The sequence below is a fragment of the Oncorhynchus gorbuscha genome, linkage group LG13 (genome assembly GCF_021184085.1).
Source record: "Oncorhynchus gorbuscha isolate QuinsamMale2020 ecotype Even-year linkage group LG13, OgorEven_v1.0, whole genome shotgun sequence".
Taxonomy (NCBI): domain Eukaryota; kingdom Metazoa; phylum Chordata; class Actinopteri; order Salmoniformes; family Salmonidae; genus Oncorhynchus; species Oncorhynchus gorbuscha.
The window spans coordinates 35,688,218-35,703,046 of record NC_060185.1 but is presented as its reverse complement, the minus strand read 5'-3'; the positions used below and the strand labels follow the sequence as shown (position 1 = coordinate 35,703,046).

Genomic DNA, 14,829 nt, shown 5'->3' with positions numbered 1-14,829 from the left:
GTGTTCTCTCACCAGGTGGGATGCAGGACTGGAACTACCTGAACACTAACTGTTTTGAGGTGACCATAGAGTTGGGCTGTGTGAAGTACCCTAAGGCCCAGCACCTGCCTTTGTACTGGGACCAGAACCACAGAGCCTTACTGCAGTACATCCACCAGGTCAGTATACTTACATGCAGTCCTTCACACACTCTCTCTCTCTATTATTATTTAAAAAATTGTACGTGTATTTTCTCTCTTTCCCTATTTCTTACCTACTTATTTTGTCTCAAATGCACCAACTTGTATTTGAGGTATTCATTGTGTGTGTGCCTCTAGGTCCACAGAGGTGTGAAGGGCATGGTGATAGACATTAAAGATGGTACAGGCATCCCTAATGCCACCATCACGGTGGAGGAGATCGATCATCAAATCACAACCCACCTAGCTGGAGACTACTGGAGACTTCTGGTCCCTGGAACGTACCACCTCACCGCCTCCGCGCAGGGGTGAGAGACAGGACCGTAGTAGTAACTGAGATAAATTTGAGGGTTTGTTTAAGATGTAGACCCAAGACCGGTCCAAAAAACCCTGTTTATCTGCAGGGTAACCACTACTAACCCATAGAAACAGAACAACTAGAATGAACGACCTCTGTGGCCTAACCCTCCCTCCCCGTCTTCTCAGGTATAACTCAGTAAAGATCTATGCCACAGTGCCAGAGGAGGGGGTGGAGCTGGTAGACTTCCGGCTGACACGGATGCGACCCGATACCAACGGCCAGGCCCCAATGGACCCCAGGGCCACCCAGGACCCTGCAGAAGAGGTGTTCCAGAGCTTCATTAAGGACCTGTCTCTGGGCCAGGGGCTGGAGCAGCTGGTTCAGAGTACCGTCACAGAGAGCAGCTTCAGATACAGACGCTACAAAGAGCTGTCAGAGTTCCTGAGGGGTTTGACGTTCAACTTCCCCAAGATCACCTCCCTGCATAGGTAGGCCTGATTTATGACCCCTGACCTCTAAACCCTAACCTGATAACTAACCTCTAAACCTCAACTTTCCCAAGAGGAACTCCCTGCACAAGTAGCCTGACTTATGACCACTGACCTCCTAGCTAAACGCATCAAATGTCATCTCCCTGCAAAGGTAAAAGCTGACCTCTAACCCTCAGTGTAACTGCACTTAATCAAAATAATTTATCTTGTCATGTAAAAAAATGTATATGTATTGTCACATGCACTAGATAGGTGCTATGAAATGTATTGTTTTACAGAGTCTGCCGTAGTAGTACGGCGCCCATAGAGCAAATTAGGGTTAAGTGCCATGCTCAAGGGTACAAATTTTTCACCTTGTTGGCTTGGGTATTCGAACCAGCGACCTTTCGGTTACTGGCCCAACGCTCTAACCACTAGGCTACCAGCTCCCCTGTACTTCTAATGGCTAACCCCAAAACCTCTCCAAATGGTTTGAATTACGGTCTACGTCTCTTTGCAGAAGAAACTGCTAGGTGACCATATTCCATATTATCTACAGTGGAACTGATAATAACATGCATTTTTCTGTGTAGTTTGGGCCAGAGTGTGGAGTACAGGACCATCTGGGCCTTGGAGATCTCCAACAAACCAGATGAGCCTGAAACGGCCGAGCCCAAGATCCGCTTGGTGGGAGGTATCCATGGCAACGCCCCCGTGGGCACAGAGCTGCTGCTGGAGTTCGCTGCATTCCTCTGCATCAACTACGGCAAGAACCCCACCATCACCAGGGTGAGATGTTTTAACTGAGATGGTTTTACTACACCAATCATAGCTACGTTACGTAGTGAAATTATTCACACCCTTGCACAGTTGTGTTGCCTTGAAATGGCTAAATATTCATAATGTCGATTTCTTGATCTACCACACTTTCTAAAATGTTTAGAGATGTTGTAAAATACAAAAGCTCTCATTAAATATCACTGATGTCCTGTTCTACCCAGCATTCCTCTTTATCCTTTTCCCTCTTCTCCTCTCCACAGCTGATAAACGAGACGCGGATCGTCATCCTTCCCTCCATCAACCCAGATGGACGAGAGCTGGCCAGAGAGAAACAGTGCACCTCTACTGTGGGCATGACCAACACACACGGGAAAGATCTGGACACTGACTTCTTCGGTCAGTACCTGCTGTTTGTGTATAGACAGATGTTTTGTGTGTGTATACTTGCATGCCCTTACATGTCTAATGTTGTCCTGTCTGTGTCTGCTGCTATTGTAGGTAATGCCTCCCAGCGCGTGGTGGAGGCTCAGCCGGAGACCAGGGCAGTGATGGACCTGATCTTAGAGAGGGGTTTCACACTCTCTGTAGCCCTGGATGGAGGCTCCCTGTTGGCCACTTACCCCTACGACAAGCCTGTACAGCCAGGTAGGAGCATAGGGCTCCAAATAGAATAGTTTAGTGGGAAAACTATTAAATAAATAGTTAACTAATAGTGTACTTTTTTTCAGTTGAAAATGAGGAAACTCTGAAGTACCTGGCCAATGTTTATGCCAGAAACCATCCCAAGATGCACCTGGGGGATACAGGATGTTCAAGCAATGACCAAAGTATGTACCAACAGCACCACAAATAGACCACTGTGACCTATAGACTGTATAGTGAATTAAAAGGAAGTGGTGAATTGAAAAAGAAGATAGCTACTATATAGCTATTGTTTCAGCCTCCTCTTCTCCTCCTCTCTACTCAGTGGGTAACATCCCAGATGGAGTACTCAGGGCAGCAGAGAGACAAAGTCACATGGGCAGCATGAAGGTATGTTCCATCAACCCCTGCTTCTTAATGCTATCTAATGCTATACCTGTCTCAGGAGGAGGGTTGTTCTGACACCCAGGGCCCAAAGAGGCATCTGCTGGTTGAGTCCTGGAACGACAGGACTATACTTATTGGTCACCAAAATGCCTCTTCTGATCTGTGTGTATGTCTGTGTTCCAGGACTTCAGTGTGGACTTTGGCCACTGTCCAGAGATCACGGTGTATACAGGCTGCTGTCTGTTCCCCCCGGCCGAGCAGCTGGCCACGCTGTGGGCTGAGAACAGGAAGGCACTGCTTAGCATGCTGGTGGAGGTCAGTAATACCCTTGACCTCTGACCTGGTGCCATGTGATACAAATGCATTAAATAAGTTCACAAATGTGTTATTAAGAGTTATTAAGAGTTATTGAGTGTGTTTGATAATAATTAACTAAAGCATTTCGGCACTCCGATTTGGTTACTTATCAAACGCATTTGTTAAACGCAGTTGGGGCGGTAGGTAGCCTAGTGGTTAGAGCATTGGGCCAGTAACTGAAAGGTTGCTGGATCGAATCCCCATGCTGACATGGTAAAAATCTGTCTGTCTTCCTGCGATAGACTAGCGTCACAGATATTGAGATATTGAGACAGATATTTGAACCACTATGACTAATTTGTTCCCATTTGAAATGACGGGCTGTGGTCCGTCTTGGTTTACTTATAAAATCTTTGCTAGAGTGTGTACTTCTGTTCTGTTATAATCTCCACCTGGCAGAGCCAGAAGAGGACTGGCCACCCCTCATAGCCTGGTTCCTCTCTAGGTTTCTTCCTAGGTTTCGACCATTCTAGGGAGTTTTTCCTAGCCACCGTGCTTCTACACCTGCATTTCTAGCTGTTTAGGGTTTTAGGCTGGGTTTCTGTACAGCACTTTGAGATATCAGCTGATGTAAGAAGGGCTATATAAATACATTTGGTTTGTACTTGTACTGCACATCAAGCTGTCTTACGCTACAGTAACAGGATATAGGCTCCTGCCCTATCGGTCGTTCTGGCTCGGACATGGCTACTTACTTTCTGTTCTGTGTACTTTACATTCAATCTGTGTTTCGTCTGTCTCCCAGGTCCATAAAGGTGTGCGTGGCGTGGTAAAGGATAAGAGTGGGAAGCCCATCGTGGGGGCCATGATCGTGTTGAACGGGGGTGTGAGGGTGTTCACTGTAGAGGGAGGTTACTTCCATGCTCTTCTGGCACCAGGAAACCACAACATAGAGGCTGTGGCTGATGGCTACCAGCAACAACGGCAGGAGGTGGTTGTGTCGTCATATGAAGCCGCCAGCTCCATCATCATTGAGTTTGACATGGACAACCGCATTTTTGGCCTGCCCCGGGAGTTTGTTGTGGCTACTGCAGGTAAGCATGAGGAGAAATGGGTTTCGTGGAGATGTTACCTTTTATGTAATGTTGCCAGATGATTGCAGACAATTACATTTAAAATTATTATTTTTTTGTCATTTAGCAGACGCTGTTATTATAGGAGCAATTAGGGTGAAGTGCTTTTCTCAACGGCACATCCACAGATTTTTCACCTAGTCGGCCCGGGGACTATTGTAGGGAGTATAACAAGGTGAATAAGTTAAATGCTGTAGGCTTTTAGGACACGTTTGTTTTGTGCCATGGTCTGAAAGTCCTTTAGGTGCCTTTTGGCAAACTCCAAGTGGGCTGTCATACTCACTGTCATGAGTATTCAGAGCCTTTAGTATGAGACTCAAACTTGACCTCTGATGCATCCTGTTTCCATTGATCATCCTTGAGATGTTTCTACAACTTGATTGGAGTCCACCTGGTAGTAAATTCAATTGATTGGACATGATTTGGAAAGGCACATACCTGTATATATAAGTTCCCACAGTTGACAGTGCATGTCAGAGCATAAACTAAGCCTTGAGGTCAAAGGAATTGGCCGTAGAGCTCCGAGACAGGATTGTGTCCAGGTACAGATCTCAGGAAGGGTACCCCAACATTTCTGCAGCATTAAATGCCCCCAAGAACACAGTGGCCTCCATCATTCTTAAATGGAAGACGTTTTGAACCAACAAGACTCTTCCTAGAGCTGGTCACCCGGCCAAACTGAGCAATTGGGGAGAAGGGCCTTGGTCAGGGAGGTGACCAAGAACCTGATGGTCACTCTGACAGAGTTCCTCTGTGGAAATGGGAGAATCTACCAAAAGGACAACCATCTCTGGAGCACTCCACCAATTAGGCCTTTATGGTAGAATGGCCAGACAGAAGCCACTCCTCAGTAAAAGGCACATGACCGCATGTTTGGAGTTTAGCAAAGGCACCTAAAGACTCAGACCATGAGCAACAAGATTCTCTGTTCTGATGATGCCAAGATTGAACTCTTTGGCCTGAATGCCAAGCGTCATGTCTGGAGGAAACCTGGCACCATCCCTACGGTGAAGCATGGTGGTGGCAGCATCATGCGGTGAAGGTTCACCTTCCAATAGGACAACAACCCTAAGCACACAGCCAAGACAACGCAGGAGAGTGGCTACAGGGCACGTCTTTGAATGTCCTTGAGTGGCCCGGACTTGAACCTGATCAACATCTCTGGAGAGACCTGAAAATAGTTGTACAGCGACGCTCCCCATCCAACCGAACAGAGCTTGAGAGGTGTGCCAAGCTTGTAGCATCATACCCAAGAAGATCGAGGCTGTAATCTCTGCCAAAGATGATTCAACAAAGTAAAGGGTCTGAATAGTTATGTAAATGTAATATTTATTTTTCTTCCCTAATACATATTTTTGCTTTGTCATTTTGGGGGTATTGTGTGTAGATTGATTTTTTAAATATTTTTATAACCTTTATTTAACTAGGCAAGTCAGTTAAGAACAAATTCTTATTTTCAATGACAGCCTAGGAACAGTGGGTTAACTGCCTGTTCAGGGGCAGAACGACAGATTTGTACCTTGTCAGCTCGGGGGGTTTGAACTTGCAACCTTCCGGTTACTAGTCCAACGCTCTAACCACTAGGCTACCCTGCCTCCCCCCAAAAAAACATTTTAGAATAAGGCTGTAACGTAACAATGTGGGAAAGGTCACGGGGTCTGAATACTTTCCAAATAAACTTCATGCTCGTCTCTCATTCCCTACAGCGGCCTCCATGACGGCCCTGGTGGTGACAGCCTGTATCATCTGGTGCGTGTGTTCTGCTAAGTCCAACCAGCAGAAGGATGGTTTCCACCGGCTGCGGCAGCACCGTGACGATTACGAGGATGAGATACGCCTCACGTCCATGGGCTCCAAGAAATCCCTGCTCTCCAATGAGTTCCAGGATGAGAGCGAGAGTGATGAAGATGCACTCTACGCCAAAGCCGACAAACTCTGAGATCCCACATACATACATGGCCAACCTGGTTCGTATTCGTTAGGCACCAAACAGACGGAAGCAGGGAAGGGACAACAAGAAACGCTTGTTTTTGCTATCTGTTGTTCAAAAACATTTTGCTACGGTGTGCCCTAATGAATACGATCCTGTTAGTACTGGGCAATTCCACATTAACAGAGTGACACTACTTATGCACTACTTTTAACAATTTCCATAGAACATTTTACAAAAACACATTTACTTGAAGAACAATGCTGATGCAAAGTTTAGTAACAGAATGATGGTTTGTGCAGTTGGTGCCGTCATTCTGTTACCAAAATTTGCATCTGCACTGTTCTTCATGTAAATGTGTTTTTGTAAAATGTTCAGTGGAAATTGTAATAGTTAAGAGTGCATAGAGTTGTAAGGTTTTTGTTTGACATACATTTTAAACATGAGAAATCTTTAGTCTCAGCATCACTCTATTACCGTTGAATTGCTCTACTGCCCATCCCTGTGACTATTGAGTTGGCTGGTATTGTGCTCTGTGGCTCTGCTTTACTGGAGGGAAAGGGAGGAAGAGGTGCAGCAGGGAGGGCTTGTTCTTGTCCTTTCCTATAAGATTCCCCAGGTCCTATTTGCTGTTCTCCTCCAGCCCACCAGAGAGAGGTGTTTCAGAGTCTACAACTGTCCTCTATGGCTGGTGTCCAAGATGACTCGTCCAAATCAGCACCTGCTTGGCTCTGTTCATGGATGCACATTAAAGGCCTAGTGGAGCTGGGAAACCTTTTTTTCTTTCATGCACGCAACACACACATGTACACTTTTGCAGCTAATCACTCATCAACCTGTCCATATGTATTTGATACTTGTACTTTGAACTAGTACCAAGGAATACACAAACTACAGTCATTTGAAATCATTCAAGAATGTTAGTTTCTCCTGGTTTTTGTCAATGTTGTCCCAGTCCAGTTAGCCAATCTTTCAGAGAGAGCATCAAACACAGTGCCTTGGATGCTATAGAGTTAGACACCCCACTCTCTTGTAGGGCTATAGTACAGAAGCGTGGTGGTGTGGGTACTAGAAGCATAGTAAATATACTAGAATCTCGTCCAGATTATGGCCTAGTACAGATTATAATCTGTGATCCATCAGATACTCGGGTGGTATGGAAGACCTAATAGTCATCCAGGATTCTTGAGTATTTTAAATGATGAACTCTCAGAGCAGAAGCCTTACAATGGGCCTGGGTTCACAGGCTGCATGTGTTTTCACTTCTATTGCCCTCTGCTTATTCATGTGCCCTCTTGGACATACAGCACAAGGCCCTCTATGCATTGTACTACAAGCACTGTATGTTAAATACAAATACATTATTTCCCATTTAATTGTTCAGGGCAAGCACTTTGAAATAGATGCAAATACTGTAGACTACAAATGGATGGTTTTCTTTAAAAAAAATGTTTTTTTAAAGAATATGTATGCTTTTTTTCTTTCTACGCACAGACCAGCTTGTTTAAAATCTTTCATATCTTAAAATGACCTTTTAAGATGGCAAATTACTTATCCATGCTTTAATAATCAGCAGCAACATAGATGTATATTTAGTTGTAATTTACTTTTATTTCTCTTTTTGCTGTTAATTTTTTTCATGCATTCATTCATGATTTATTTGTACATCTGATATAATACAATTCTATCAAATCCTTATGATAGATGGCAGCCCTACATTACTGAAAAGGTGCAACATGTCTGCTCTAAAATCATCCAGCAGTGGTGGTAGTGTTTAGAGAGGAGGGCATCTTCCTCTACAAAAGTGGTGAGTTTATGAGGAGTTTAAGAGGAGTTCATGAGGAGTTTAAGGTGTGCAGACTTGTTCCAGGCCAACACTGACCCTCCCAATTCTACTCTCATCAATGTCTTATTGAGTAACTGGTTAGTTGAATCCGGTGTGTTAGTGCTGGGCTGGAACAAAACCCTGTACACCATGTAGTTATTCAGGACCAGGGAGGAGGACCACTAGTCTACAGGAGTGACTGACTCCTAGCTTACATCTCTGTTGCACATAATCAATATTGTAGCGAAGCCAGCTAATTTTAGGGGAGGGGGAGAAATTAAGTTATTTTTGTTTTACTTTCTGTGTGTGTGTGTGTGTGTGTGAGAGAGAGAGAGATGGAGAGTGTGTGTTTTCTGGATGGATGTTGGTGTTTTGATATAAATGGTTATTTTTGTTTCTTTTTATATGAAACTGAATTGATTGTAGATAATGAACTGTTGCCAAGTGTATTTGAGTGAGAAAAATAAGTGCAATTCAAGTTAACCCTGACAATACAACACACATTTCATAACAAACCAACCTGTTACTTTGTATGTGGTGTTTTTTTTTTAACCTTTTATTTTACTAGGCAAGTCAGTTAAGAACAAATTCTTATTTACAATGGCGGCCAAACAATAACCTGGACGACGCTGGGCCAATTGTGCGCTACGCTATGGGACTCTCAGTCATGGCCTGTTGTGATACAGCCTGGAATCGAACCAGGGTCTGTAGTGAAGTCCTGAGTTGCATTGCCTTAAACCGCTGCGCCACTCGGGAGCCCCATATGACAGACCATGCTGACATGAACATTCTTCAAGACACATTGATGAAATAAATAATTTTCTTTCAATATGGTTTTATGTCCTAATTTGTTGTATTGGTTTGACTCTACACTAGTCTCTTCTCAGAGATGTCATTCAGCAGCAACATTGCAGCAAAATGTTAATGCAGCTTCTCCATTTTAGCATCTTCTATGGACCCACTACTGCCACTAGTGGACAGCCAATGAATGAATGTTTTGAATGAAGACAACTTGCATGGTGGCTGCTGTGAAAGGTTAAAAATGTCTTACTGCATATTTTGTTTAGTCAGTTTAATAGGCTGGATTTTTAGATGTCAATGCAGTTGTTTGTGTTGCAGACTACTAGCATTTACCATTTGATTTCTATGGGGAGGGGAAGAATGGAGAGCAAGAATAGGACCAGTTTCACAACATTCCTCATTGCTTCTGTCGACACAGCTTATGAAAAGAAGTCTATAACGGCAACATTCTCTTCTGCTGGCAGGTGTGGTCTGTAGCTGTCTTTCTCAAATCATTCCTCTTTCAATTACTGTTTGAGGCTATACATACACTGCTTTTTTGTTCCCAAGGTTCTGACCAGTTGGCAATGGATGCTGCACATGACTAGTTAACAGCGCGGGGAGGCGCTGTTGTGGTGTACAGATGTAGGGGTTTTCAAGTACAGTCCGTGGGCCGTGCGTCAGCTGATGACGTTGGACAAAAATGGCAGGAGGAAGCAGCAACTACTGGGAAGGTGAGGTGGCAAACTGGCACAACTTGGGTGCGATCAGACAGAGCCATTGGATACATTTACAACGATGTTTGGTAAATTATAACGGGGTTTACAGGACAAAAGTGTTGTCAAATTTGGAGCAAATCGTCACTGTTGGGTTGGGTGGCCTGTCTAAGAGCTCAGTTAGCTAGCTAGCAAAACAAGCTTTTGCTAGCAAGTGAAACGTTCACCGATGTAATGTTAACTTCGTCAGCTAGCTAGCTAATGTTTGTTAGCATAGCCAGCTAGTTTCACATAGCTATACAAACTTTAGGTTGTAGCTTACTATTTTAGATTAGTTGTATACAATAGTTAGTATACTAGCTAGGTTGCTGTCGAGTTTATTAACTAGCTATGTGATTTCAGTTTCACCTCGCTAGCTAACAGTAGTTATTTAGTTAAATGATAAGCCAACCTAAGCAAAATTGTTTTTGTGCTAACTAACTAAAGTAGTTGGTTAGCCAGCAAAGTTGTATTGTCAACAGCAGCAGGGTGATTAGAGTGCTGCCTGGTTGTTGTTTTTTGTCTCCACTTAGCGAACCTTAGCTACCTACCACTATTATATAGATAACTAACTTTAACATACATTCAGATGTTTAACTTTTGATACGAAAAAGACAGCAAGACATCTGATTTAATGACTGATTTCAGCTATTACAATCTTTCTGTAGACGTACGTTGCCGTTGACGCCAAACCTGTTTCTCAATTCCAAACGGTGTGTGTATGTTGCACATCCTAGATTTGCGAAAGCAGGCCAGGCAGCTGGAGAATGAGCTGGATCTGAAGCTGGTGTCCTTCAGTAAACTGTGTACCAGCTACAGCAGCTCCAGAGATGGCCGTCGAGGAGACAGGTAAGACTAAGACCCGTTCCTATTTTATCCCTAACCCCTTCCCCTATGGCCTATGTCCTACATTACAGGTGAGACTAGTGCCTGCCACTACAACTTTGGGGACAGTTTCCCAGAACCGAGATTAAGCCTTCTGAACTAAAAAGTACTTTCAATGGAGATTCTCCTTTAAACATGCTTTTTCTTGGTGTTTATGGATCTAAAAGAACTGATAGGTGTTACAAATATGGTGATACAGTACCTCCACCAAGCTCACATGTTGCTAGTCCTAATAGTCATTCTCTCCCTCCTTTTCTTACTTTCTGCCCTATAGCAACTCGGATACTACTCCCCTCCTCAACAACTCGACACAGGATAGAATGTTTGAGACCATGTCTGTGGAGATTGAACAGCTGCTGGCCAAAGTAAGACTTCTCAGCAAGTAATTATCATTGTATGCAGTTCATATGAAATTTCAGAATGGATTTTGGTCCTCAAGTAGTATTCAGCATTGTTGTGTGTATGTGTACTGACGGTGCTGTGTCTCTTAGCTCACGGGTGTGAACGACAAGATGGCGGAGTACACCAGCACCCCAGGGGTGACGTCCCTCAACGCAGCCCTGATGCACACGCTCCAGAGACACAGAGACATTCTGCAGGTCCGTCTGTCTTCTCTTACTTTCATTTTTTTTCTCTTTATCCCTCCCGCTCTTTCTTTGTTTCACTCCCCATCTCTCTCGCCTATTCCTCTCTCAGAACTTAGTCCTACCTTGAGCTCTGCATGCATCATTTTCACTTCCATGTTTAATGGTTTTTCATTCCCTTAATTAACTCCTGTTTTTTTTTTTTTTGCTGTACCCTAGGACTACACTCACGAATCCCACAAGACCAAAGCCAACTTCCTTGCCATCCGGGAGAGAGAAGATTTGCTGGGGTCTGTCCGGAAAGACATTGAGTGAGTATCTCTCCCTCCAGCCAGCCATCCCTCCATAGATCCTGTCTTACCATAAAACTTTGTACTGACTTGAAACAAGTACTAACTTGAAACAACAGATTGTGTCAACTATTTCAACTGGGCGATTTGATAAAGCAAATGATTATATTGATTATTATGGTTCTCTATGTAAGAACACACCCTCATGTGCGTCTCAAATCCCTGATCATGTAACAGTGAAAATAAAATAAAATACCAGTCATGTACGCTGTTTAGATGTTGAAGTTAAATAAAAAATGTTTTAGTGACAGTTCATCCACTTCGGGCAGGGTGACGAAGGCATATACAATGAAAGGGTAAAACGCTGCATTGAAACGTTCTTTATAGGCACTTTCACACTCACCACATACGCTGCTGCTACTGTCAATCTATCCTGTTGCCTAGTCACTTTACCCCAACCCATGTACGTAGCTACCTCAATTACCTCGTACCCATGCATACAAATTATGATATCACTGTAGTTTTCAATTTTCGATGGTATTTGATGTTTCTGATTAAAAATAGTTCTAAATGGGCTTAGCGGTAGTGCATGGCAACAAATTTATTCTTAGTAGTTTTAATGAACTTTCTCCATTCTGATTGCTTTATACTGTTCAAATAAACTTCAACCAAAAATAATAGGAATACAAAACTGACAGTGAAGTAGTCGGCACTTGGCTAAGTGGTTAGAGCGTTGGACCAGTAACCGAAAGGTTGCTAGATCGAGTCACCGAGCTGACAAGGTAAAACTCTGTCATTCACAGATGGCAGTTAACCCACTGTTAAAACTGTTCAAATGTAGGCCGTCATTGTAAATACAAATTTGTTCTTAACTGACTTGCCTAGTTAAATAAAGGTTAAATATTTGTAAAAAAAAAAAAATGTTAATAGTCCTATTTGTAGAACATTGCATAGGAATGAAAATCCTCTTATTGGTCGAGAACCCGAGAGGTTACAATGGTTCCCATTTCCATAGTTATTTGTTGAATTCCAGCATTCACTTCCTACATTTTCCTACATTTCTTCATTTCCTGCACGAATAAGTTGTCACTTTTTGTCTTAGTATATGCCTGCATTTCATCAGGTTTCCTTGATGATAATAATTATTTTCCCCTTTGACTGTTTTTGGATTCAATTGCAGTTCTTATTTAATTGAAGGCAAAGTAAAAATCTAAACCGGTCCTTGAATTAATAGTTTTTAAAAATGCTACCGCCCAGCCTACACCCATGGGCCTCCAACGAGAGAGAAGGTGCTCAGTGCTCCACTGATTGGCTTGGTAGTGAATGAGGAGATTTAAATGAGGGCTAGGCAACCAGACCATGACTATTGTCTGTGTTCTAATGGCTTATTGATCTGTGTAAGATGCATCAGGCAGCACCACAAGATCACTGCATGATTCCTATTGAGCACACACCCCCTCCTTTATATAAGCATATAGCCTTATTCATCAGTGCTCTCTGTTGTTCCATACAGTCATGTGTGTTCTCCTTGTGCTCCACAATAAACCAAACATCATGGTGCCTGGGAATGAACCTTTCACTGTTCTGTTGGCTGTGGACTGAATTTATAATTGTTCTGCTTGAGAAAATAACATTATTGCTCACCCACACAATGTGATGGGAATGTGAGCTTTGTTTTAGTGGTATTCCTATCCTGTCTTAGTCAATATAATAATAATAATATAATAATAATAGTCATCACTAAAGTCCCCAAAGGAGCATTTTTATTATTGTATGCATTCTGACCCATGTAGCCTACATGGTGTATGATGTACTGTAATCATTAACATACACATTGGGAAATGAGATACTACAAAAAGTGCCTCCAGAAAGTATTCAGACCCCTTGACTTATTCCACATTTAAGGTTACAGCCTTATTCTAAAATGTTTTCAAAATACCCTCAATCTACACACAACCTCTGCGAACAATTACTTTAACTTCTTGGCTTGATTTTTGCTCTGACATGAGCTGTCAACTCTGGGACATTTTATATAGACAGGTGTGTGTGCCTTTCTAAATCATGTCCAATCCACTGAATTTACCACAGGTGGACTCCAATCAAGTTGTAGAAACAGCTCAAGGATGATCAATGGAAACAGGATGCAGCTGAGCTCAATTTAGAGTCTCATAAGCAAAGGTTCTGAATACTTATGTAAATAAGGTATTTCTGTTTTTTTATTTTCAATACATTTGCAAACCTTTCAAAACCTGTTTTTGCTCTATCATGGGGTATTGTGTGTTGATTGCGGAGGACTTAATTTAATCCATTTTAGTATAAGGCTGTAGCGTAACAAAATGCAGAAAGTCAAGGGTTCTGAATACTTCCCAAAGGCGCTGTACATGCTGCTCCTCAAGGATTTAGACTGGTGTTGTAGTGCTTTCAAAGCCCACGTGCTTGAATCGTGTGGCGTACTAAGGCTGAACTAACACACTAATAGCCAAGCTACTGAAGCTAACCACAGTGCTCATTATCAAAACATCAGCACTAAGCTAACAAGAACCCCTAATGTCTTGTACTATCAAGCATTGAGTTGAGAGACACAGGCAGTCATGCAGATGCCGAGACTCGGAGCTTCCATTTCCGTGAAACTCAGAGAAATGGGGAAACAGAGAGAGAAAGTGATGGAATGAAGAGGGAGAGGTGATAGTCTGTCAGGGCACCACTGGGATGCTTCACCACTATTCTGTAACAGTTGTCCATTTTGTCAAGTTCCACAAGTTCTAAGGCCATTCCAGTTTTTCTGATACAGCAATACATGATACTATACAGTCGTTATAAAATTGACCTATAGTCATTTGATCTTCTTGGCTAACTTGACTAAAAATAATTTGCCATCTGTTCTAGTACAATAACTGTTGTATCCTCTTGTTCTTCCTACCCATTTACTGTACAGTATGTTCAAGCTTCATACAGACCTTGGACTGTATTAGTAAGTCATCTTGGCAACCTGATCTGGCACATTTTCAGCCTTGTGTCATTCAATGGTGTCCTTTGAGACTTCCCATATATCAATTCATGTTATGTCCATCAATATTATGGCTGCTTGCAACTGTTTGTTTGGTGGCCATCCTAGTTACTTAGCTTATGTCAAACTCCACTGTAAGGTTGTTGGGCTTCTTTGAATCAATATAGTATGTTGCACTGTTTTATAAGTTCACCATGCAATCATCCGGACATTATTAGTGATCTATTACTTCCTGTAACCAGACAATGCCAAATCCCCCTATAAGTATATTTAAAAGATCCCTGCCAACATGACGTAACACATTATCCACCATGGATGTTCCCCCTCTAGTTGGCTTGGGCGATATACCAATGGTAGGATTTTCAATACTGTGCTACGCCACTTCTTATAACAAAGTTAATTATAACTATAAGAAATCTAAGATATGTCAAATTATATCTAGCTCAGGGCTCCAGCTATGCATTCGGTTTTCTAACTTGCTATGTAAGTGGCTAGATGTCAAAGTCAAGCTTCTTGTTTACAGCAAAGACATTTGATCATAGATATCTTATTCAATTACTATTAGTATTCTGATTCTATGCATT

General features: G+C 42.6%; 2 protein-coding genes across 3 annotated transcripts in view; both read left to right on the top strand.

Moving 5' to 3' along the window:
• The window catches only part of LOC123992800 (carboxypeptidase D-like), a 31,195-nt gene extending 22,422 nt beyond the window's left edge, over positions 1-8,773 (top strand). Inside the window, exons 11-21 of the mRNA XM_046294323.1 lie at positions 16-158; positions 318-487; positions 666-968; positions 1,544-1,739; positions 1,991-2,126; positions 2,229-2,375; positions 2,459-2,557; positions 2,698-2,762; positions 2,943-3,074; positions 3,862-4,150; positions 5,896-8,773. Coding sequence (XP_046150279.1) covers positions 16-158; positions 318-487; positions 666-968; positions 1,544-1,739; positions 1,991-2,126; positions 2,229-2,375; positions 2,459-2,557; positions 2,698-2,762; positions 2,943-3,074; positions 3,862-4,150; positions 5,896-6,128 — 1,913 coding nt within the window. The 3' untranslated portion in view covers positions 6,129-8,773. The remainder of the gene's footprint in view (positions 1-15; positions 159-317; positions 488-665; positions 969-1,543; positions 1,740-1,990; positions 2,127-2,228; positions 2,376-2,458; positions 2,558-2,697; positions 2,763-2,942; positions 3,075-3,861; positions 4,151-5,895) is intronic.
• A 534-nt stretch (positions 8,774-9,307) lies between these two features.
• The window catches only part of LOC123992799 (Golgi SNAP receptor complex member 1-like), a 43,436-nt gene continuing 37,914 nt past the window's right edge, over positions 9,308-14,829 (top strand). The window contains exons 1-5 of one of the 2 annotated variants that reach the window (XM_046294321.1): positions 9,308-9,458; positions 10,217-10,328; positions 10,639-10,729; positions 10,856-10,963; positions 11,168-11,259. In XM_046294321.1, the coding sequence (XP_046150277.1) occupies positions 9,428-9,458; positions 10,217-10,328; positions 10,639-10,729; positions 10,856-10,963; positions 11,168-11,259 (434 nt within the window). In that variant the 5' untranslated portion in view covers positions 9,308-9,427. Of the gene's footprint in view, positions 9,530-10,216; positions 10,329-10,638; positions 10,730-10,855; positions 10,964-11,167; positions 11,260-14,829 lie in introns of both variants that reach the window. The other variant, XM_046294322.1, reaches the window with a different exon arrangement.